Source organism: Staurois parvus, unplaced genomic scaffold (assembly GCF_062004578.1).
Source record: "Staurois parvus isolate SC_StPar_1 unplaced genomic scaffold, SC_StPar_1.0 ptg000235l, whole genome shotgun sequence".
NCBI classification, from domain to species: domain Eukaryota; kingdom Metazoa; phylum Chordata; class Amphibia; order Anura; family Ranidae; genus Staurois; species Staurois parvus.
The window spans coordinates 3,380,501-3,406,675 of record NW_028318031.1 but is presented as its reverse complement, the minus strand read 5'-3'; the positions used below and the strand labels follow the sequence as shown (position 1 = coordinate 3,406,675).

The following is a 26,175-nucleotide window of genomic DNA, read 5'->3' as shown; positions in this document are numbered from 1 at the left end:
TTTTCTTGAGAAAGTTGCTTTAGATTTACCAAAAACCATATAACATGAGGTCAAACCTAAACAACACTTTCAATTGCATCCAATAAGGCAGGCCCTTGCACTACATCGTTGAAGGTAATTGGGCAGAAATTGGACAGAAAATTGTATAGTGTATGGCCTGCCTATATCCAAAATGAAGACAAAAGTTTTGCTTTTTAGTTCTAAGCACCTGTCAAAATGTGCAAAAACAGAAAAAAAGTGATAACGTGCAGTCATTCCTCCCCAGTCCAATTAACTGTTGTACTATCATGTCTATGTGGCTTTTTGCAAGCCCAGTATTTTTATACAAATACTTTTCTGATGATTTTTTGTTTTGTATTTTTTTTTTCTCTAGTATTCAGTGTCAGTTCTCCTCCTCCCAGTGGTCAGGACTATTCCCTGTGCACATGGCAAGTTGCTCAGACTTGGAATTTCCCCGTGTACGTTGGTTGGTGGGGCTCTGTCAGTATACACATAGATGAGTCTGGAATGTAGTGATCGGGACTCAGCTGACAGCCAACCAATCTTCCTAGAAGGGACAATCCCCGTCTGACAGCCTGCCTTGAATGTGAGAAGTGCATTTCCTGCTCGAAAGGAGCAGGCCTCCTGTGACCTGGGGCTGCTTTCACTTCCTTCTATAGGACGTTGTAGGTGTACATAGGGGAGCCACATTCCTGGTCTGTTGTGTCTGACCCCCTACACGTGGGAGCCTGCTAAGCTCTCCTGGTGCGGTCAGCGCCACGCCCACCCAGCTCCGGGGTCTATCTGTGGGTTCCCCGATCACAGGGCTCCGAGAGGTGATCAGACATCGAGAGGAGGAAGAAGGAAAGAGGAAAGTTCCCCGAAGCTCGGCATGGATGAGCGGAGCCCCCTGATCGTCTACCCGCTCAGCACAGAGGAGCCAACCGGCAATGGAGCCCCCCGCAAGGACAGTGCGCACCGACCAGCGACCAAGAAACTCTCCACCTTCCTGGGGGTGGTGATCCCCACTCTGCTGGCCATGTTCAGTGTGGTCCTCTTCCTTCGGATCGGTAGGTCACTTCCTTGTCATTACAAGATAACCTGTCATTGGAATGATCAGAATTGGAATGACAGCTCTGCTGCTCGTCATGGTGGCCATACATGACCGATTTCTTTTTTAGTCGATGTATTCTAATAGGAAAGATCACTTTATAGTCATGAACTCATCCATGAGCCACACATCAGGAAGTGGTTCCTGATTGATGATTCAGATATGATTGTAAATTATTGTTCACAGCTCTGTTTCCACCATATAATCTCATAATCTAATCCATCCAAATACAATCGTATTCATGAACAAAGTGCTGCCATTGATTAAAAATGATCAATAATATTCCGCCTTGGATGATTGTATCAGTTTAATCGAAATTGGGTCTAAATCAATCAAAAGGGGAGTTATGACTATTCAATTGTTTGCCGATCGTGGATTGATTGATGGTTTGGATCATTTTGAACATTGGTTGGATTAAACAAAATTGAAGCGTGTATGGCCACCAGTATTATATTTTGTCTGCTGTTATTCATCAAAAGGTAAAGTAGAACTAAGACAAAACTTTTCCTTTGTTAAATTTGGATAGAACTGGAGTCTTCAAACTTTTCAAACAAAGGGCAAGTTTACTGTCCTTCAGACTTTAGGGGAGCCAGATTGTGCCCTGTGGGGGGAGGAAATGTCCCGGGCCCAGCATCAGTTATAATAAACATTGTCCCAGGGTTGGTGGTCAGTAGGAGGAGGAGCAGCACCCCATCACTGGTATCAGGGCAAGGTACAGTGCCAAGGAATAGTGCCCCACCGATGTCAGTGGGAGGAATAATGCCTCACCATTGGTATTAGTGGGAAGGATAGTGACCCATCCTTGGTATCAATGGGAGGAATAGTGCCCCATCATTGTTGTCAATAAGAGGGATAGTGCCCCATCCTTGGTATCAATGGGAGGAATAGTGCCCCATCATTGTTGTCAATAAGAGGGATAGTGCCCCATCCTTGGTATCAATGGGAGGAATAGTGCTCCATCCTTGGTATCAATGGGAGGAATAGTGTTCCATCCTTGGTATCAATGGGAGGAATAGTGTTCCATCCTTGGTATCAATAAGAGGAATAGTACCCCATCCTTGTTATCAATGGGAGGAATAGTGCCCATCCTTGGTATCAATGGGAGGAATAGTGCCCATCCTTGGTATCAATGGGAGGAATAGTGCCCATTCTTGGTATCAATGGGAGGAATAGTACCCCATTCTTGGTATCAATGGGAGGAATAGTGCCCCATCCTTGGTATCAGTGGAAGGAATAGTGCCCATCATTGGAATCAATAGAAGAGAAATAGTGCCCCTTCATTGGTGTCAGTAGGAAGAATAATACCATATCATTGGTATCAGTGGGAGGAATAGTGCCCCACCATTGGTATCAGTGGGAGGAATAGTGCCCCATCATTGTAATCAATGGGAGGAATAGAGCCCGATCACTGGTGTCAGTAAGAGAAATAGTGCCCCATCATTTGTATTAGTAGGAGTAATAGTGCACCATCATAGAATTAGTGGGAGAAATAGTACCCTATCATTAGTATCAGTGGGAGGAATAGCTCCCCACCATTAGTATCAGTGGGAGGAAGAGTGCACCATCATTGGTGTCAGTGGGAGAAATAGTGCCCCACCATTAGTATCAGTGGGAGGAATAGTGCCCCATCATTGGTGTCAGTAGGAGGAATAGTGCCCTAGCATTATTGTCAGTGGCAGGAATTATGCCCCACCCTTGGTGTCAGTGGGAGAAACAGAGCCTCATATCATTGGGTGGAATAGTATCCTGAGGCCCTGATAAAGGCTAGCAAAGGGCCACAGTTTGGAGACAACTGGGATATAAATCAGGAGAATTAAAGACCCTGCAGGATTTTTACTGCTGTCTATGGATTGGTTCACCTATGTCATGCTGTAACCAAGATTGATGCCCCATTTACAGCAACACAACCACCATAGTGAGTTGCGGCACACTGTGACATGTCAGATAATTGGGACATTTTGTTACATCAGAAGCCCATTGATTTCATTGGGCTGCCTTAAAGCAGAACTGAAAGCAAAATGTTTTCTACTCCATTTTGGATGGACTAAGGGCGGCTATACCCCTGTCATTTTTTTTCCCCTCTGTGTCCCTTTGGGGAAATTTCCCTTAATTTCCTGTTCCATAGCCAAAACAGATAGAGGAAATGGCTCCAAAGTGAGGGAATCCTGATGTGTCACCAGGGTTACCAGAACTAGTGTCCCTATTGGTAGATTTTCCCTCTATTCCTGTTCTGGGGACAAGCCAAAATTTGGGATTTTCTTTCACTTTCACAGTAAGCAGGACAAATAGAGAGGGTGAGTCTCCCTGAGGAGGGCACAGATGGCAATAAAAACAGACAAAGGTTCAAATTCCTCTCCAGAAAGTTTTGCCTTTAAGCTGGCCATACACGTGTAGATGTTTGGACAAGAATATTCGTACGCAAAGTCATACGAACATTCTAGAACATTTGATAAATGGATGAATATTGTTTGAAAATAGTCTTTTGCACAGCAGAGATACACAGCAATATGTTCCCTAGTAAAACACACACACAGTAAAACAGCACACAGTTAACCCTTTGATCGCACCCGATGTTAATTCCTTCATGCCCAGTGTCATTTGTACAGTGTCAGTGCTTTTTATTAGCACTGAACACTGTATTAGTGTCATTGGGGTGGCAGTCAGTTCCCCCCCAGTATCAGAATGCTCCCCGCAGTTCCGCTATAAGTCGTTGATCGCCGCCATTACTAGTATATTAAAAAAGATTCCAGTATATATACCACCATTTGTGGACGCTATAACTTTCACATAAACCAATTAATTTACACGTACTGGGATTTTTTGTGTAGCAGAATACATTTTGGCTTAAATTTATGAATATATTAGATTTTTTTTTAATTTTTTTACTGGACATGTTTTATAGCAGAAAATCCAAAATTTTGTTTTTTTTTCAAAATTGTCAGTCTTTTTTTTTGTTTATAGGGCAAAAAATAAAAAATGCACAGGCGATCAAATACCTCCAAAAGTAAGCAGAATTAGTGGGAAAAAAGGCCGTAAATTTCATTTGGGTGCAGCATTGCATGACCGCGCAGTTGTCAGTTAAAGTAACGCAGCACCATATCACAAAAAATGGCCTGGTGAGGAAGGGGGATAAATCCTCTGGAGGGCAAGTGGTTAACATTCGAATTTTAAAATGAATGTAATTTCTGAACCATAACCACATGCACTGGCTGAAAATTCGTTTGATCGAGAAAAGTTTTCCTTCCTACAAATTTTTACGTCACTGCTGTCGAAAACAAACATCGAAAACTAACGATTAGAAGATCAAATGAATATTCTTGAATGAAAATCTATACGTGTATGGCCAGCTTAAGTTATACTTTAGTGCAACACACATTAACATGTAACATAATATGCATCAACGCACTTACATTAATGCACTGCATGTATGTAAATGGACCTGAAAGTGGTCAGTGGTGAAATCTTCCTATGGAGACACTTATTCCGGTGACACACTGTCATCATATCAGTACCCAAGCATGGTTCACCCCTAAGGGTGTGCTTACACCATAATCTTTCTATTCAGTAGGCAGTTCCGCCATGCGCGATTGGTAAAAGTCACATTCACTGCTTCATAGGACGCCCTCCCAGAACTGGACAACTGTGTTTTAGCCATCATTCGGATATAGAGCAGTTGTGAAGTGGTTAACCACTTGCCTACTGGGCACTTCTACCCCCTTCCTGCCCAGGCCAATTGTCAGCTTTCAGTGCTGTCACACGTTTTGAATGACAATTGCACGGTCATGCAACACTGTACCCATATGAAATTTTTATCATTTTTTTCACACAAATAGAGCTTTCTTTTGGTGGTATTTAGTTGCTGTTGGGTGTTTTATTGTTTGCGCTATAAACAAAAAAAAGCAAAAAAAAAAAAAAGTTTTTCTTTGATTCTACTATAAAATGTAGCAAACAGGTAATTTTTGTCCATCACTGATGTGCGTTGATGAGGCTGCACTGATAGACAGCACTGATGGGCACTGATAGGCAGCACTGATGGGCACTGATGAGGTGGCACAGATAGGCAGCACTGATGGGCACTGATAGGCGGCATTGATAGGTGGTACTGATGATGCTGCACTGATAGGTGACACTGATGGATAGCACTGATGGGTGGCACTGATGGGTGAAACTGCAGGGCACATGTGGGTGGCACTGATGGGCACAGGTGGGTGGCACTGATGAGTACATGTGGGCAGCACTGATGGGCACAGGTGGACAGCACTGCTGGGCACTCATGATCAGTGCCAATCCCTTCGCTGACAATTGCTGGTTCTCGGCAGTACTTTCTTCATGCTGTGACAGCGCGAGGAAAGTGCAGCCGATAACCGTCAACTGTATTTACCCAGTGATCTGCTGTGTTATTGGACACAGCTGATCAGGTGGTAAAAGACCGCCGTGATTGGCCGTTTACCATATCACGTGATTAGCTGTGTCTGTAGGACACAGCGATCACCGGTGGCACTGGGTGCATGCAGGGAGGGCGTGTTCTGGAATGATGTCCATGGACGTCGTCCCAGAACTAGACAACCACGCTGTAGCTGTCCTTCAGCTATAGCGCGGTTGGGAACTGGTTAAGCTTGTCACCTAAAAAGGGGTGAGAGCTTCTTTTGATCAAGAAACACGCATAGGGCATAACATGTGTGGAAATTGCGCTTTTAAAACTGCAAGCAGGAACACTTGTTCCCACAGTGCGATATCTAAACGGGCCTCAATTCCAAGCCATACGTCATGGCCATTAAAGCACTGGTTTTCAGCCAATTCTATCAGGCTTTCGATTGCAAAAATGGTCAATGCAATGAAGACTTCCCAACACAGAATAGTTCACGACTTTCATACAAGCTGCTGTCGGTACGTTGTCTTGATCTATCCTATCATTTTAGTCTGGTGACAAAAGGTTCAAATGGTTTGGAAATTGCCATGGTCAGCATATGAATACCTTGATGCTGCCCATGGATGTGACAATTCTGGAAATTTTCATTGCCTGTTGGCTGTCCTAGGATTGTACAGATATGATTTTATCTGATTATGTATGGCTAGAATTATTTTGTTGCCTTGTTTGCTGGAGGTGACATCTGACCGATTTGTAACCTAGCTTTCCTTTCCTAGTCACAGTTACTGTATTTGAGTTGGAAGACGGGCACGGCAATTGTTCCTGTTTTTTTTTTTTCTTCATTGAAACAATTTAGTTTCACTCTGCAAAACCGGTTATTAACCCTTTATATTGCAGAGAAACTGTACTAAACCACTGGGCAACTGAGACAGAATGGAATTTGTTAGCAATAATTCTGTAACATATGAATTCAAATTTAGTGGGCTTGTCCAGTGAAAAGCTGCCACATATGAAATCAGATCACAGTGTTTTTTAACAGACCGAAAAGTGTAAAAAAGGGCTTTTACATTATTTATGCTTCCAATGCCAAGTGATCAGCAGTGGAAAATTGAAAGTGCAAAACCACTGCACAGAGCAGATAAGGCTCCATTCACACTAGGGTGTTTTTCAGCTCGACGCCTGTCACTCAGAAACACTCAACAAGCAAAATCCAATTCATTTCTATGGCCCTTGTTCACATAGGAGAGTTTTGTCGCCTATAGCAAAACGCCTGTAGCTTAAAAAACTACTTGCGCTACTTTTCAAGCAGATTTGAGTGTTTTATCCCCATAGACTTGAATGGAAAACACCTAAACAGTGGGAATGAGCGTTTTTTCCAAGTGTTATTTCAGGTGTTTTCACCTCAAACAGCAGCTTTTGCTATTTTTATTGGCCACAGCAAAAATGCCTAAATGAAAAATGCCTGAAAAAACGCCTATAATATTTGAAAATCTGCTAAAAAAAACCGCTCAAAGACGCCTGAGAAAAATGCTTGAAAAAATGCTTGAAAAATGCTCAGTTCAGTGTGAATGGAGCCTAAGTATGACATGTTTGTAATTTTTTTTTTTAAAACAAACCTTTAATATCACTTTAACTTTTTTTTTGTTTGCATTTTGATGAGCTTCCTTAACGCACCCCTCAGATGTAGGTGGACCCTAAATCCTCCTTCTCTATGTTGTCCAATTGTTGCTAACAATACCTAACCCTTGGTTCACATCTGTGCGGGTAGTGCTGCTGCGGGACATGCACAAATACCTTGAGCTGCACCACCCGCACAGAGGAATGTGGGATCCACAGGCGGGTGCCATTAATTCTAATGCCACCCGCACTGGAAATCGTAACCGTACAGGGAACCTCGGTTCCCATGCGGGCTGCGATTTCCAAAGTAGTGCAGGGACTTCTTCCCTGTGTGTCTTGGGGCATGGGAGTCCATTCAAATGAATGGGCTCTCATGCCTGCACAAATCACAGCCGAGGACTGCACAGATGTGAACCAGTGCCAAAATGGACCTAAACTCTTTGCATACACTAACCATTCTCAGCCAGGGTTCCTCTGGAGGTTGATAATGGTTCCTTGACCTGTGGCTGATTAATCTCCCATCCCACCAGAAATCGGTTTACAGTAGTTGTCTGTAAGGGGGACATTCTTCCCACTGACCACTAACAGAAGGGATTTTCTTCCCACTGACCCCCAAAGAATTTATTTTAGCTGAGTTTCCCTGAGACCTGAAAATGATTTCAAGTTTCCTGTAGGGAAGGGGTCTCAAAAATTTCTAAACAAAGGGCCGGTTTACTGTCCTACAAACTTTAGGGGGGCTGGTCTGTGACCAGTGGGAGAAGAAAATGGCATGGCGTCAGTGGGATTAAACAATGCCCCATCATTGGTATTATGGGAGAAGTAGTGCCCCATCATTGGTATTAGGGGGAGTAATAGTGCCCCATCATTGGTATTATGGGAGGAATAGTGCCCCATCATTGGTATTAGGGGGAGTAATAGTGCCCCATCATTGGTATTAGGGGGAGTAATAGTGCCCCATCATTGGTATTATGGGAGGAATAGTGCCCCATCATTGGTATTAGGGGGAGTAATATTGCCCCATTGTTAGTATCATTGGAGGAAAAATGCCCCATCATTGGTATCGATGGGAGAAATAGTGCCCCATCATTAGTATCAATGGGAGAAATAGTGCCCCATCATTAGTATCCATGAGAGAAATAGTGCCTCATCGTTAATATCAATGGGAGAAATAGTGCCCTGTAACGGAACCGGACCCCAGACCACACTTATATTCCGTTATACCGCAGCTTCCCTGTCCGAACACCATCCACGGACCACACCCTTGAAATCCCTCAGGAAATAGCACCCGACTCTTCTTAAAACAGGAAGTCAACTACTTTATTTTACACACAACAAGTTATATACAGAGGGTGGGGAAACACAACCAGGAAAAGGAAACACATCATCAGCCCACCCCATTAGTAGGGAGAGCTACAGGAAACACATCAGCACCCCTCCCCATCCAACCAAGACACAGAACAATGGGGCAGCACATGGCAAAAGGACAATAGACAGCCATCTGGCCGAGAACAACAGACAACACACCAATACACAATAGATATTCATATACACACCCTGTACCCTAACAGGTCACTTAAACATAAGAATTTGGGAAGATGATACAGAGGTCCCCCCACCCCCAAAAGTCACTCCCATCACATGCCCCATCATTGATATCAATGAGAGAAATAGTGCCCCATCATCGGTATCAATGGAAGGAATAGTGCCCCATTGTTAATATCAATGGGAGGAATAGCGCCCGATCCTTAGTATCAATGAAAGGAATTAGTGCCCCATCATTAGTATCAATGGGGGAATAGTGCCCCATCACTGGATTCAATAGAAGGAATAGTGCCCCATCATTGGTGTCAATGGGAGGAATAGTGCCCCATCATTGGTGTCAATGCGAGAAATAGTGCCCCATCGTTAATATCAATAGGAGGAAAAGTGCCCCATCATTGGTGTCAATGGGAGGAATAGTGCCACATCGTTAATATCAATAGGAGGAAAAGTGCCCCATCATTGGTGTCAATGGGAGAAATAGTGCCCCATCATTAATATCAATGGGAGAAATAGTGCCCCATTGTTAGTATCAATGAAAGGAATAGTGCCCCATCATTGGTATCAATGGGGGAATAGTGCCCATAGTTGTTGCCAATAGGAGGAATAGTGCCCCATTGTCGATGTCAGTGGGAGAAACTATGCCACACTGTTGCTTGCAGTGGGAGGAATAATGCCTTAAGGGCTGGAAAAAAGCAAGCAAAGGCCCACATCTGCCCCCAGGCCGCAGTTTGGAGACCACTGCTGTAGGATATTAAAGTTGAGAAAGGCTGAATTAAAAATTAATGGCACCGCCATGCGTCTGCAGAGGGCAATGCATATCTGTAAATGTCAGGAAAGCATGCAATATTGCACCCGTTCCCAACATGCACAAAGTGAGAATGCAGCCTGAAAGGTACAGAGACTTTAGAAATATAGGGTTTAGACAAAAAAATGGAAACACTACATGATTGGCAGGTTTGAAAGTGATGAATAAGAATAAGAAGACAACTGCAGCAAAAGTGATTGCAGAGCTCAATCTCAGTCTTCATGGGACTCAATCTTCACAGGACTGAGATTGAGCTCTGCAGTAATTTTTTGTTGTTTTCTTATTCCAGGTCACAATCCTGTGCAATGTCGTTTTCTTTCTTTTGGTCAGCTGGCCATGTCGATTGCGCTTATGCTTATCATACAACGTTTTCCCAGAAACTATATATGCCGTCATAACCTTTGATACTGTACCTCATGACACGGCAAACAAATTGGCAACTTCAGTCACAGAGGCACCAGCTAAGCAGGAACCAACAATTTGCCCCCTTTGAAGCTCAGTAAGCACTGACATGACTCTGTATTACTAGTAGAGCACACAGGGAATGATGACAGTGAGACTTCCAACCTATTAGCTAGGTGTCTCATCACACAGCAGAAGCAAAAGAATGTTACATCACTTTCGCTTTCATCGCAAAACATGTTGTCACTTTCATACCTGAAAATCATATAGTGTTTCCATTTTTTGTCTAACCCCTGTACTTTCCGATTAGGAGCCCTGACATTGCAACAGATTTCAGGTCTGAACTGCAGCATGGGGCAAGTTTTGTGTGAGGTTTTCTCTAGTCAACCTTTATTCATATGGCAGGGTGACAACTTTGCTGTGACATTTCACTGCCAGCCAAACAGCGCTGTTACCATATTACAAGAAATCAACAGGTAATAAAAATATGTTATGGGGGTGACATACTGAGATTGGTTTACTGAAAGCAAATAGGCTGTTCACTTTGCAAGGGAGCTTTCCCCAGAGCTTAGTGAATGAGATGAAGCTTTGCTGACTTCCACCTAATCATGTGCAAAAAAATAATACTGTTTTTTATTTATTTTCTTTGCGCACGATTGGGCAATCTTGCCAATGTGAAATTTCACTGCATTCACCAAGCTCTGGGGAAAATTCCCTCACAAAGTGAAACGCCCCTTTGCTTTTAGTAAATCAACCTCTCTGCATTATATATGTACTAATTAGTTAGTTCCACTTTAAGGAAAACTCCTTAACCGGTTCCCTGCCACCCTATAGTAGAACCACTCTACAGGGCAGCAGGGCTGCGTGGTTTTGCATTTCTGGGTAGGGGGCGCGCTCTGCCCTACCCGCACTGCCATTGGCGACTACAGCTGCCGATCACCGGGTCCTGGCCGGAGATCCCCCGCCGGCACCCGGCGATCGCCAAGGAACAGTGACAGGGGAGAGGTCTGTATGTAAACAACACACATCTCTCCCCTGTCAGCACCGACATGCTGTTTTGTATTGCTCTGCATAGCAGAGCAATACAAAGCAGTATGTTTTCCTAGTAAAACACGCAACACACATAGTAAAACAGCACAGTTAACCCTTTGATCGCACCAGATATTAACCCCTTCCTGCCCATTGCCATTATTACAGTGTCAGTGCTTTTTATTAGCACTTATCACTATATTAGTGCCACTGGGGATGTCAGTGGCAGTTAGTCAGTTCCCCCCCAGTGTCAGAATGCCCGCTGCAGTCCACAGTCCCGCTATAAGTCGTTTATTGCCACCATTACTAGTATAAAAAAAATGAAAATGATGCTATAACATAAACCAATTAATTTGCACGTATTGAGATTTTCTTTAGCAAAATTTGATTTTTAAAATTTTTTTACTGAATATTTTATTTATAGCAAAAAGTAAAAAATATGTTTGTTTTTATTCAAAGTTGTTGGTCGTTTTTTTGTTTATAGCGCAAAAAATTAAAAATGCAGAGTTGATCAAATACCACCGAAAGAAAGCTCTATATAAAAAAGACATACAGTCAAGACCATAAATATTGGGACATCGACACAATTCTAACATTTTTGGCTCTATACACCACCACAATGGATTTGAAATGAAACGAACAAGATGTGCTTTAACTGCAGGCTGTCAGCTTTAATTTGAGGGTATTTACATCCAAATCAGGTGAACGGTGTAGGAATTACAACAGTTTGCATATGTGCCTCCATATGTGTGTTAAGGGACCAAAAGTAATGGGACAATTGGCTTCTCAGCTGTTCCATGGCCAGGTGTGTGTTATTCCCTCATTATCCCAATTACAATGAGCAGATAAAAGGTCCAGAGTTAATTTCAAGTGTGCTCTTTGCATTTGGAATCTGTTGCTGTCAACTCTCAAGATGAGATCCAAAGAGCTGTCACTATCAGTGAAGCAAGCCATCATGAATAAACAAAACAAACCCATCAGAGAGATAGCAAAAACATTAGGCGTGGTCAAAACAACTGTTTGGAACATTCTTAAAAAGAAGGAACGCACTGGTGAGCTCAGCAACACCAAAAGACCCGGAAGACCACGGAAAACAACTGTGGTGGATGACCAAAGAATTCTTTCCCTGGTGAAGAAAACACCCTTCACAACAGTTGGCCAGATCAAGAACACTCTCCAGGAGGTAGGTGTATGTGTGTCAAAGTCAACAATCAAGAGAAGACTTCACCAGAGTGAATACAGAGGGTTTAAAATGATAATTTAATCAATATTTAAATTTTGAAACAACATATTATATGTAAACAACAATACTAACTGCTCATTCCTCACAACTTGAGCATGATTAAATCAAATACATTTACAACATCAGTCCCCCTGTTCTGTCCTCCTTATGTGTGAAGGTACATAGCTTGACAGACAGCTAAACCTTTCTCGGCAATGAGTTGACAAAGAAGCAACGTCCAACTTTGTCTTTATTGCAAAGATATAAGAGGTGAAACTGAGGAACAGAAAATAAGGCGCTTAGTAACACTGTCTGCCATGTGACAAAGCATATTATACATTACAGTAAGGCAATGCACATATAAACACATGTAAGACATGTAGGTTACATAAAACACAGATGCATAAGATATAGACATGTGTGTAGACGTACCGACGATGCTATTGTGAACCTGAATGTGAGGGCTGGATCCTACCAGCATACCACAGGAATGGAGTCTGTGATGAGGGAATGGCTGCTATGAGCAGGGCTGATGATGTAATCAGAGTTCATAGGCTACAAGCTATGGAAGCTGAAATGGGTCAAACTTCTACTGTGAAAAGATGCAGTGTATACAAACAGCCACTAGATGGAGCAGTTACACAATGAACAGAGAATTACAAACTGATAAGGCATACTAATAATGCCTAATTAACAAAGAACAAATTGCTGAAGGCATGACACTCCCCGTCTGGTATCTAAAGGATACCACATTAAATCACCCCTGGAGAGAGCAACAAAACCAGTTCAGTAACGGGTCTGAGGAAGAGTTTGGGCTCCTGTTGTCTGCAGACCTTGACCTCCACTTTTCTGACTTTCCCATCTTCACTTGGGAACACCTTGGTTATCAGTCCCAAAGGCCAGTCATTTCTTCTTGACTGAGAGTCTTTGACAAGAACAACATTACCAACCTCCATATTGGGTTTGCTGGTTTGCCATTTATTCCGGACATGTAGAGTAGAGATGTATTGTTTTCTCCATTTATCCCAAAAGGTATCTGCTAGAGTCTGCACTCGTCTCCACTGACACTTGTACAAGTCTTTAGCACTAAATTCACCAGGAGGAGCCGATGCTGTACCGACTTTTTGGGTGAGAAGAGTGGAAGGGGTGAGCAAGAAGGGATCTTCTGGATCACTGGATATTGAAGTCAAAGGTCTGGCGTTCATGATCGCCACTACTTCGGCCATGAAGGTTGAGAGGGTTTCATGGGTGAGCCTCGAAGTTCCCAGCTGTAGAAAGACAGAATCAAGGATCCGGCGAGCTATGCCAATCATACGCTCCCAAGAGCCTCCCATGTGAGACGCATGTGGGGGGTTGAATGTCCATTTACAGTCTTGGGCGGCAAGATATCTCTCTACATGGTCACTGTCAATGTTTGAGGGGATATGCAGTTCTTTGCAGGCCCCAACGAAGTTGGTACCTCTATCAGAGCGGATTAGTTTAACTGGGCCTCTGATGGAGATGAAACGTCTGAGAGCATTTATAAAGCTGGATGTGTCTAAAGACTCGATAACTTCTATATGCACAGCCCTGATACTCATGCATGTAAATATAACTGCCCAGCGTTTGCTGTTTGCCTGGCCTCCTCTAGTGTGCCGTGTGGTGACAGACCAGGGACCAAACACGTCAAGACCAACATTAGTAAAGGGAGGTTCTATACTGAGTCGGTCCGCAGGGAGGTTAGCCATCTTCTGTGACTGAAACATACCACGTAGTTTTTTGCAAGTGACACATTTGAAAATAAGACAACTCACAAGTCTTTTCGCTCCCACTACCCAAAATCCAGCTGTACGTAAAGCTCCTTCAGTGAACAAACGTCCCTGATGTTTAGTCTTCTCATGGTAGTGTTGCACAAGTAAAGATGCAATGTGATTGCTTGGAAGTATTATGGGATTACATTCTTTACTCTCGAACTTTGCATTTGAAATACGTCCCCCAACTCTCAACAGTCCATTAGCATCTATGAAGGGGTCAAGCCTCTTGAGGGAACTGTCTTTAGGAACACTCTTTTGATTTTGGATGAGTTCAAATTCTTGAGTATAAACCTCTTGTTGGATACAACGGATGATAACGTCTCTGGCCTGTGCGAGCTCATCCACTGTATGGGCCTTGTGACAGTAATGCCAACCTTTGCAGTGATCTGATCCTGTAGGTGTGGCTCTAAAGGATCTGGCTATGTGGATCAAGCCGGCTATAGCTCTGTTCAGTGATTTCCACGTAGAAAACTTGTTGAATCGTTTGGATCCAAGCTCTTTGTGAGAAACTCTTGTGGTGAGTACAGAAATATGAGGACGAATCTCTGCATCAGCATTTGGTTCTAATAGCTGAAATGAGTATTTCTCCAGGGTGTCAAGTACAGGTTTGTAGAAGAATGGTGGCCCTGTGAACCACGTAGTATCTTTAAGGTGAGCTGCTGGAACAGCTCTTGTAGCATGGTCTGCTGGGTTGAGGTCAGTTGGTACATAGCACCACTGGGTAGGCTGTGTTGACCTCCTAATTCTTTGAACTCTGTTATGAACATAGACATAGAATCTCCTAGTCTCATTGTAAATGTAGCCCAATACTACTTTGCTGTCTGTATGAAACATTGTACTGACAAGTTTTATATCTATTTCTGACACAATGAGATCTGCCAGCTCTACTGCCAGAACAGCGGCACAAAGTTCCAGTCTTGGTATGGTAATCTCAGGGCTTGGTGCCAGTTTTGCCTTGCCCATTACAAAGCCAATTTGGACTTGACCTTTAATGTTTATAGTTTTAAGGTAAGCGACTGCAGCGATTGCTTTTACCGAAGCATCACAAAATATGCACAGCTGCCTAGACTGAACTTCTGCAGGGGAGAAGTGGGCATATGGCCTATAGATATGTAAGTTAGATAATGCCTGTAGAGAGTTTCTCCATGCTATCCATAGTGCTTCTTTCTCTGAGGGAAGTGGCGAATCCCAATCACACGTATCTGTGGTTAACTCTCTGAGCAGAGTCTTACCTTGGATGATCACAGGAGCTGCAAATCCAAGTGGATCATATAGACTGTTAATGGTAGATAACACTCCACGTCGTGTGAAAGGCTTTTGCTCTTGGTCGACCTGAAAGGTAAAGGTGTCAGATTTGAGGTCCCAGCTGAGCCCTAGGCTGCGCTGCATGGGTATCGGGTCTGTCGCTAAGTCTAGATCTTTCAAATCACTGGCATGATCTTGAGTAGAGAAGGCTTCCATAACAACTTTGCTGTTTGAAGCTATCTTATGAAGTCTGAGGTTTGAACAGGAAAGCATACTCTGGGTCCTTTTGAGTAGACTGATTGCAGCCTCTGGTGAGGGAAGCGACTTTAAGCCATCATCTACATAGAAGTCTCTTTCAACAAACTTCTTAACGTCTTTCCCATAGTCTTTTTCACCTTCTTGAGCAGAGAGTCTGAGTCCATAAATAGCGACAGCTGGAGATGGGCTGTTGCCAAAAACATGGACCTTCATGCGATATTCTATGATGTCTTGAGTAGGGTCATTGTCCTTGAACCAAAGAAATCTCAAGAAGTTCCTGTGCTCTTCTTTTACTAGGAAACAATAGAACATTTGTTGTATGTCGGCAACTATAGCGATGGGTTCTTTACGGAATCTGATGAGGACACCGAGAAGTGTGTTATTGAGGTCTGGTCCTGTCAAAAGGACATCATTGAGAGAGACTCCCTCATACTGTGAACTGGAGTCAAATACCACTCGAATTCGTCCTGGCTTCTTAGGGTGGTAAACGCCGAAGATTGGTAGATACCAGCATTCTTCTTTTTCTTTTAGGGGTGGAGCTACTTCTGCATGATTGTTCTCAAACATCTTTTTCATGAATAAGAAGAAATGTTCCATCATCTCTGGTCTTTTCTGAAAGTTGCGTCTAAGTGAACAGAAGCGTTTTAAGGCCTGATACCTGTTGTTGGGAAGATGACGTCTCTGTGTTTTGAAAGGTAGTGGTGCAACCCAGGTGTTTGTTTTATCCTTGAAGAATCCTTGTTCCATTATGCCCAAGAAGGCCTCATCTTCAATAGAGGGAGCTATCTTGTGGTCTTCCTTTGTCCTCTGGAACACCGTGCACCCCAAGTGATCTTGGTCTTCACTGCAAGAGTGGTTCTCGGTTTCTGTAAAGTCAGGATATAGCACACTTGCCGGCTTCTCTCTTAGAAGGAATCTGTTAGGACAAGGCTGAAAGAGGGATGGACGTCCATTCTCCAAGGTATTTGTGTAAAGAGAATTCACTGTGGTTGGCTTGTGAACATTTCCTAGGCAAACATCACCTATGATGACCCACCCCAGGTCAAGCTTCTGAGCATATGGAGAACTATGAGGACCATTTATTTGTTTTCTTACCTTGTGGACTCTTATGATATCTCTCCCAAGGAGAAGTACTATTTGGGCCTTTGGGTCGAGTGCAGGTATGAGATGCGCTATGGTCTTTAAATGTTCATGATGTAATGCTGCCTCAGGTGTAGGAATCTCTTTTCTATTGTTTGGGATCTGATTGCATTCAATCAAGGTAGGTAGTTGCAGGGATGCTTCACTATTTATGGATTCGACTTGGAAACCAGTAGCTCTTCTGCCTTTTTCTTCACTCACACCAGTGCAAGTTTTAAGTGAATATGAAGAGCAGTGTCCTTTAATACTGAAGATATCAAAGAAGGCTGAGTTTGCAAGAGATCTATTGCTTTGGTCATCAAGGATGGCATACAACCTTACCGCTTTCTCTTTATGACCGATGGGGTAAACTGTAACAAGACAAATCTTGGAGCAAGATTTGTTACTAAGACCTTCTCCACAGACTTGGGTGCACTGGGGTGTCACTTCAGGAGGTACTGTGTCTCCCTCCTCCCCGCCGTGCTCTACAGCCTGGTCTGGGGGTGTGAGAGTCCATGGGGCTGGCCCAGGGTGTAAAGCTGTATTGTGCGCTTCACTGTTGCATTCCGAGCATTTGATGTTCGCTGTGCAGTCCTTTGCAAGATGAGAGGTTGAGGCACAACACCTGTAGCAAATGTGGTTTTCCTTGAGGAAAGTTCTGCGATCCCTGAGAAGTTTTCCTCTAAATCCTCTGCATTTCAACAATGAGTGTGGTTTCTTATGTAGAGGACATTCTCTGCATGGGTCCTTTGTGGAGATCGTCTCAGACTCTGTAGTACTGTAGGTTTTGTTTGAGGAGTCTTTAAGAGACACACTGGTTTTGTGTACTGCAACCGGTGTACCTTTCATGTTACGAAGTGAGATAGGTTTACCTGATTTGGGGTAAGCGGTGTCAAACATCGAGAAGTTAAAGCTGGGATCATTCCTAGTTTTTGCTTGTTGGTGCACGAAGTCCATAAAGAAAGAGAATGGAGGGAACGAGACATCGTACTGTTGCTTGTACCTGGAGCCTTGAGCAATCCACTTCTCTTGCAGGTTGTACGGTAATTTTTGTACTATGGGGTTTACACCACGTGCAGTATCTAAGAATGCCAGACCTTGTAAGTCTCCTTCAGTTTTGGCAACTTGTAGCTCTGTTAACAGATCACTCAGTTCTCTTAGCTTCTGGGAATCTTTGTTTTGGATCTTAGGGAAATCCTCAATTCTTTTGAAAAGTGCGTTCTCTATCACTTCTGGTGAGCCGTAACACTCCTCAAGTCTCTCCCATATCATGTTTAACCCTCTGATTGGGTAGTTAATATTAATGTCTCTAATCCGCCTTGCATGCTCTGTCGACTCATTTCCTAGCCACTTGACAAGAAGATCTACTTCCTCACATGCAGACAGATCCAGATCTCTAATATTATTCCTGAATGATGATCGCCATGACCTATAGCTTTCAGGTCTGTCATTAAACTTGGAGAGTCCCTTGGTTATTAACTCACGTCGGGCAAAGAATTTTAGAAAATCTGACATACCTGTATCTCTGTTTGACAGATTGTTGCTGTAATAGGCACCATCTACTTGTTCTTCCTTAAAGGGTTTGACCATACTGCGATCATTTGTGGGTTTGAATGCAGGTTGCATTGAGGGTTGATGTTCTATGGAACCGTCGACTTGTTCCATGCAGGGTCTTTGGTTAACTGAGGTCGCTTGTTGTATGACTGGAGTCTGTTGGAGCTCCTTAGCAGGGGTTGATGTCGCTCTTGGACCTGGATTTAGGCCGTCTTCTGACTTAGCATGTTGCAGTACGTAATCTGAAGTGCGTTGCAAGTTATTGTGAAGACTGGGTTCGGGCCTACTTATGTAGCTGAGTCTATCGCTTGTGAAGTTTGCTGCTTCCTCTAAAGCCTCTGCTTCTGCTACAGCAGCTGCAGCTTCTTTTTCCACAGTTAGCTTTTCTAGAGCTGCTTCCGTGCATGCTTTCTCTATTTTTAATTGTCTTTCTTGTTCGGCAAATGTCGCGCGGGTTTTGGCGGCTTCGGCCTTCGCGCGGGCAATGGCGACGGTGGAGCTGCTCAAAGATCTCCCTGAGCCTCTGGAGTTAACTGAGATGCGAGACCTTGTCTCGAACTGTCCGGATTCCCTTGCTGACATGATGATGCTGTGAACGGGTTAGCACACTTGCAACCGCTGCGGGTGGCGATGCTGCGTAGTTCCTCTTATCCAGCTTGTGAGAAGCCACCGTTTCGCTGCAGTCAGGACTTCAGGAGTCGCAGTCCTCGTATCCAGCTTGTAAGAAGCCGTCGTTTCACTGCAGTCAGGACTTCAGGAGTCGCAGTCCTCGTATCCAGCTTGTAAGAAGCCGTCGTTTCACTGTTCTGTCCTCCTTATGTGTGAAGGTACATAGCTTGACAGACAGCTAAACCTTTCTCGGCAATGAGTTGACAAAGAAGCAACGTCCAACTTTGTCTTTATTGCAAAGATATAAGAGGTGAAACTGAGGAACAGAAAATAAGGCGCTTAGTAACACTGTCTGCCATGTGACAAAGCATATTATACATTACAGTAAGGCAATGCACATATAAACACATGTAAGACATGTAGGTTACATAAAACACAGATGCATAAGATATAGACATGTGTGTAGACGTACCGACGATGCTATTGTGAACCTGAATGTGAGGGCTGGATCCTACCAGCATACCACAGGAATGGAGTCTGTGATGAGGGAATGGCTGCTATGAGCAGGGCTGATGATGTAATCAGAGTTCATAGGCTACAAGCTATGGAAGCTGAAATGGGTCAAACTTCTACTGTGAAAAGATGCAGTGTATACAAACAGCCACTAGATGGAGCAGTTACACAATGAACAGAGAATTACAAACTGATAAGGCATACTAATAATGCCTAATTAACAAAGAACAAATTGCTGAAGGCATGACACCCCCTTTAATCCAAGGTGACAAGTCTGCCTAAAGTGCCTACGACCAGGGAGGGAGGGGAGCTTGCTGTGCTGTCGCTGACCAACTCTGAGGAAAAAGCGGCTGGAGAAGCCCTTAAATATACATTCCAGGATTCTGGAGAGGACTGGCAAATTCTAGAATACAGCCTTAAAAGGTCATAAGCCAAACATTTAATTTAAAACTAAAGTGTTACTAATGCCACAACAGTAAATTCGGTCTGTATATGCAGTAAAGCATGCTTGTTATACTCACTGTGGAACCTAAGGGGTTAATACTCTGCATTGTGTAGAAAGGCCGTTTGATCTTGACTTCTCTGCTCCTCCTTTTGTTCAAATGTCCAAATCTTATCTCCTGATAAGACAGACTGAACCGTAGCCATTCTGCGCATGCTCAGTTTGGTGTGTAACGCTAGAGAGGTTTTTCTTTTTTTTTTCTTGGAAGAGTGCATCTGATCAGCACAGGGCCAATCAGCACTGTCCAGACAAAGGTCAAAAGGTCAGGGGTTTTGCATCCTCCTAGAGCAGAAAGAAAACTCCTCCTACAAGCTTTAACATGTGCTCTGCTGAACACTGATAGAAGCCACAAGACTGCTCTAACTGCTGATGAGAAAAGGTATTTAGCAGTTTATATTTACTAAAATAATTGCACTTCCATGTTGTGTGTACTGTGGGAGACCAGATAGAGTGAATGCAGGGTCCTGGGTTTAGTAACACTTTAACAAAATTATGTTGCTGCATTAAGAACTGACTTATGCAGCCACAAGCCCATGAAAGTGCTCCAACACACAGTTGTGCCCCTTTTTTTCATTCTTGTGGCTAGTGTAAATGAATGTTCCAGCCAATTGGATGGGTTTACTTGCATATGCCTCATGTATACTGTAATTACTTGTCAAAACAAGCATTCTTTTTAGGCCTCATGCACATTGGACATTTGGTCATCTCCCCTAGACGCCATATTTTGGCATAAAAAACACTGTTTGTAAAAGCATGTAACGTGTTTAGACACGTTTAGGCGCATCAAGCACTTGGGGGTTAATTCATTTAATTGGCCAGAATAATAGTTTATTCTGGCCATTGAACTGAATTAATTCTCAAGTGCTAAATGCACCTAGCTTTAACACACATATGAGGCATATTTTTCTAACTCTGCTGCTCTTGGACACGCTGGCAGTGGGGTTTGTTTCCGGCCTCTAAATGCCTATATGTGCACATAAACTAACATGCAGGGGTTCTAAGAGTCAGAAAAAAAACCAGATGCCTCTAACAGCCATGTTAATAATGTCCAATGTGAATGAGGCCTTTACCCCCAAGTCACATGACGTCCGACTTTGAAATCGTGCGACTTACAGTGGAGTCACACGATTTCAAAGTCGGGTGAGATGCCGATTTCAGGTGCAATTTTGCACCAGATGTCTATACAAATCGCACCAAAAGTAGTACATGTACTGCTGAGAAATTGGTGTGGCTCCGACTAAGTCGGAAACGCACCGATATTGCGGACAATAGGGTGCGACTTGGCATACGATTTGCAAATCGCATGGCATGCAAATCACATGCCAAGTTGCACCCGATGTGACCGGGGTGGAAGCTGGATTTTTCGGCTAGCCAGATGTATCTTACATAGGAGTATTTTAATACAACTTTGTGCACGAGGCCTAAGGTTGTTTATTATTTATTTATTTCAGGCACTTATATAGCGCTGTAAATTTACGCATTGCTTTACATATATATTGTACATTCACATCAGTCCCTAACCCTCAAGGGGCATACAATCTAAGGTCCCTAACTCACATTCATATACAAGGGCCAATTTAGACAGGATCCAATTAACCTACCAGCATGTCTTTGGAGTGTGGGAGGAAACCGGAGTTCCCGGAGGAAACCCACACAGGCACAGGGAGGATAGTTGGATGTTGGATAGTTTTATGTTGGATAGTTTGGGAGGTTTATGGGTGTTGTAAGCTTAGCACATCATGTTTTAAAATACCATATGGATCAAAAGTTGCTGTCTGCATGAAGCTTTTGAATTGCAAATTTAGGAAAGTTATATCTGGTTTAAAGAACACTATGACCAAGCAGGATGATCCTGGGCCAATAATGAAGGTGCTTTGGGGCCACCCTACCTGAGTCTAACAACATGTTACCCCCCCCCCCCCAAAATAAAAAAAAAACACCTAAGCAAGAAGACACAGAGTGCATATCTCTATATATCTGGTGCATGCATAGGCTCTGACTGTGCCTCAGATTTTTGGATAACTGGAGTGTTTATAGAGTTATTGCATTTTTCAGATAAGTTAAGAGTACCAGGGAGTACAATTAGTATCCTCTGTACAGTCATTTTGGCCTAGCTCAAGAATACAATGTGGTGGTCAGGTAATCTTAGTGTTACTTCCCAACACTGTTGCTTCATCATTGGCTTGTTCTGGTCACATCATTGAAAATGGGCTTTGAACAAATAGGAAATGTTTCAGATGTTTTTAGGAATAACCAAATATAACAGTATTTTATCTCCAGTCACATCCCCTAGTACACACATTTGGGTTAGAGGTGGCACACAAAAGGCCCTTCTGACTCTAGGTAATATGAGACTTCTCATACAGACTGCTCTTAGACCTTCACTTTAAATGTGGACATGTTTGCCTTAATAAACTCATTTTTTAAAAATGCAATTGTCCATAATATTCTATCCTTGAATATACTGAGTTATCATTGACACTAGCACTAGTTGCTTCTTTTACAAATATTGGTTGATCTGCTCAGATAAATAAGGCGTGTAGTTAAAGTGGAATTTAAAAAAAAAAAAAATAGTGAATAGACAGGATTTTTAATGTAGAAAACACATGCTTTATCTTTTCTGCATTTATTTATTTTTATTTATTTCAGGTACTTATATAGTGCCATCAATTTACACAGCGCTTTACATATATATTGTACATTCACGTCAGTCCCTAACCCTCAAGGGGTGTACAATCTAAGGTCTCCAACTCACATTCATACATACACATACTAGGGGCCAAATTAGAAAGGAGCCAATTAACCTACCAGCATGTCTTTGGAGTGTGGGAGGAAACCGGAGTACCCGGAGGAAACCCACGCAGGCACAGGGAGAACATGCAAACTCCAGGCAGGAGGTGCCGTGGCTGGGATTCGAACCAACGACCCTAGTACTGCCAGGGCGGAGGTGCTAACCATTTAGCCACTGTGCTGCCCATTAACAATATAATAGTCCCTTACTCTTCACTGAGTGAATGCAGGCTTTGTAACAGGTTGATGTGACTTGCTACTCCGGATGTAAGATTGTTACAAATGATTGAGGAGTGTTGCTTTTGTATGCACCAATCATGGATTCCTGTGAGTGTCCCGTTGTCTTCTCTTCGCTCTAGATCCGTGGGCCTCCTAGGGACTGTGCTGGCCCAATCATTGAAATACTATCCTGTTGATTAATTTATTATTGATTTGTGATCTTATTCTTTTGGTTTTATTTGTTTTTTAATGGCATAGAGCAGTGGTTGTCAACTTATGATCTAAAGGGGACCTCAAATGTAACCCCTGATATTGCCGAAGGGCTGCACATAATGTTCAATATACTGTATGAAACGTTTGAGAAGACTGTTAGAAACTGCAGACCTATTAGAGGAAATGAGGTCAGAGTGTGGACATGCTACATTTGTGGCTGGGGATATGCTGCAGAAGACATTATGAAAATGGGAACATGTTACCTGAGGCTAGTAAAGATCAATGGCATTACCCTAATCAATGTTCCCACTACAGACTGCTAAGGTCCAAGGGCTGCACACCATATACCAAAGGGTCACATGCAGCCCTCGGGCTCCAGGTTGGGAACCAGGGGCATAGAGCGTATGCATGTGTTTATTTATAAAGTGTTTTCTTGTGAATTTTACTAATCCAGTTTCAAGGAATCCCCATCATTTGCATATTTTTAAGTAAACCCAGCCATTAAAATCTAATGTAAGCTTGTAAGCATGTTAATCTCATTTCAGAAGTCATTCATTTCCAGTGTTGTAAATCTGCAGCTTTTTTCTAAAGCTTATCAAGGGTCCTGAATAACACAGTTTTACTTACCGGATCCTTGCGTCCCTAGCAGCCAGTGCTTTTCTTGATTTCTCTACAGTCTAGCTTGTGGACTTTCCCTCGGCATCTTGGCATCCAGTGCAGTGCTATGGGCCCTGCTTTGTACATCATAGCATGAGGGTACCTGCGACCACTGGAGTGTATGAGGGAGCAGGCTGCAGGGACTAGCCTAGCAGCAAAGAGGAGCCTGCTTGAGAAGAGGATTGGGTAGGTAAAAATGTGCTATTTGGTACCCTAGACCTAATTCTCAGCCCGCCAGTTGATAAAAAAAAAGAACAGTCTATGACAAGCCTTAAGTTGGGTACACACAATACCTTAAAGTAGCTTTAAAGTTTTGTTTGTAGTGCAAGCACAGATGCCTTTCGTAATGAGGCAAAAATATTGTACGTAGGTTAGGTAACCTTTGTAACTTCTATTTACCATTTTTTTACCATTCCCCTATTTTGAAATGCGTCATCAAGGCCTTATGATAATGCTTGCCAACAGTGACCAAGGCTGCCAGCAGCCATCTTGGGGGAGCCTGTGTCTAGTGAGGCTATATACAGTTAGGTCCATATATATATTTGGGCACAATTTTCATACTTTTGGCTCTGTATGCCACCAGAATAAATTAAAATGAAACAATCCAAATGAATTTGAAGTACAGACTTTCAGCTTTATTTCAAGGGAATGAACATAAATGTCAAGTACAAATTTTAGGAACTGCAACTATTTTTATACACAGTCCCTCCATTTTCAGGGGCTCAAATGTAATTGGATAAATAAATATAATCATAAATAAAATGTTAATTTTTAATATTTTGTTGAGAATTCTTTACTGGCAATGACTACCTGAAGTCTGGAACCCATGGAAATGACCAAAGACTGGGTTTCCTACTTTCTGATGCTTTGCCAGGCTCTAACTGCAGCTGTCTTCAGTTGTTCTCTTTGTGGGTCTTTCTGCCTTTAGTTTTGCCTTCAGCAAGTGAAATGCATGCTCAATGGGGTTGAGATCTGGCGAATGGCTCGGCCATTGCAGAATATTCCATTTCTTTTCCTTCAAAAGCTCCTTGGTTGTTTTTGCAGTGTGTTTTGGATCATTGTCCATCTGTACTTTGAAGTGCCGTCCAATCACCTTTGCTGCATTTGTCTGAATCTGGGCTGACAGTATATCTCTAAACACTGCAGAATTCATCCAGCTGCTTCTGTCTTCTGTCACATCATAAATAAAACCAATGACCCAGTGCCACTGGAAGCCATGCATGCCCATGCCATCACACTGCCTCCACCATGTTTTACAGATGATGTTGTGTGCAGATGACATTGTGTGCTTCTCCACACTTTTTTCTTCCCGTCATTCTGGTACAGATTAGTTTCATCTGTCCAAAGAATGCTTTTCCAGAACTGGTCTGGCTTTTTTAGATGTTTTTTGGCAAAGTCTAATCTGGTTTTTCTATTCAGGCTTATGAATGGTTTGCACCTTGTGGTTGAACCCTCTGTATTTGCTCTAGTGAAGTCTTCTCTTGATTGTAGACTTTGACAATGATGCGTCCACCTCCTGGAGAGTGTCCTTCACTTGTCTGGATGTTGTGAATGGGTTTTTCTTTACCGTAGAGAGGAACCTGCGATCATCCACCACTGTTGTCTTCCATGGACTTCCATGCCTTTTTATGATGCTGAGCTCACCAGTGCGTTCTTTCCTCAGAATGTACCAAACTGTTGATTTGGCCACTCCTAATGTTGCTGCTATCTCTATGATGGATTTGTTTTGTTTTTGAAGCCTTACAATGGCCTGTTTCACTTGCATGGATAGCTCCTGTGAACGCATGATGTAGGTTCACAGCAATAGATTCCAAATGCAAATACCACACTTAGAATCAACTCCAGACCTTTTACCTGCTTAACTGATGAAGAAATAATGAAGGAGTAGCCCACCCCTGGCCATGAAACAGCTTTTTATTCAGTTGTCCAATTACTTGGAAAAGGGGGGATGGCTACTCTTAAGAGCTGTCATTCCTAAACCCTTCTTCCAATTTGGATGTACATACCCTCAAATAAACCTCAGAGTGTACACTTTCAGCCCATATCCATTATATAACTATAGCTTGAATATGTTTTGGTAAATACCTGAAAAAACTAAAATTGTGCCTGTGTCCAAATATATATGGACCCAACTGTATAACTCCTGCTATGTTATTTTTGGTGAACCCTGCAGTATTTAAAGTTAAAATGGGGACAGAGACCCGCTGGTGAGGGAATGCATAGAGCAATGTTCTTGTGAAGGAGGGTTAGCATGGGGTTGATCCTGTAACCCCTGAAAGTCATGTGGTTTAGAAAAGGACCATTCTGCCAGTTTACATCTGGATTGACGCATTCTCATGCCTTTGCGTCGCTAGCTCAGCACCCTATCTGAGAAGCCCAGTGTGTGAACATGGGAGGACCCGGTTAAGGAAGAAATCCCCAAGCACACTTTCTAAGGTGAGCTGCATAGTTGAATTGCCTTCTTACAGACCTGTAAAAGTGCCTTGCTGCTCATACTGAGACTTTGGGAATAACCAGTAATGCATTGCTGTGTTATTTACTAATCATTACATAAACCAGAAAGATTTCTAAAAAGCAATTTTCCCGCTTGGTCCTTTTAATTTACTGCCACCTAGTTAGCCATGCCC

The 26,175-nt window shown here is 42.9% G+C and overlaps 1 protein-coding gene across 1 annotated transcript in view; it reads left to right on the top strand.

Annotated features, from left to right (window-relative positions):
• Positions 1 to 560: 560 nt before the first annotated feature.
• The window catches only part of LOC149460081 (solute carrier family 12 member 9-like), a 303,029-nt gene continuing 277,414 nt past the window's right edge, over positions 561 to 26,175 (top strand). The window contains exon 1 of the mRNA XM_089680094.1: positions 561 to 1,049. Within this exon, the coding sequence (XP_089536220.1) occupies positions 872 to 1,049 (178 nt within the window). The 5' untranslated portion in view covers positions 561 to 871. The remainder of the gene's footprint in view (positions 1,050 to 26,175) is intronic.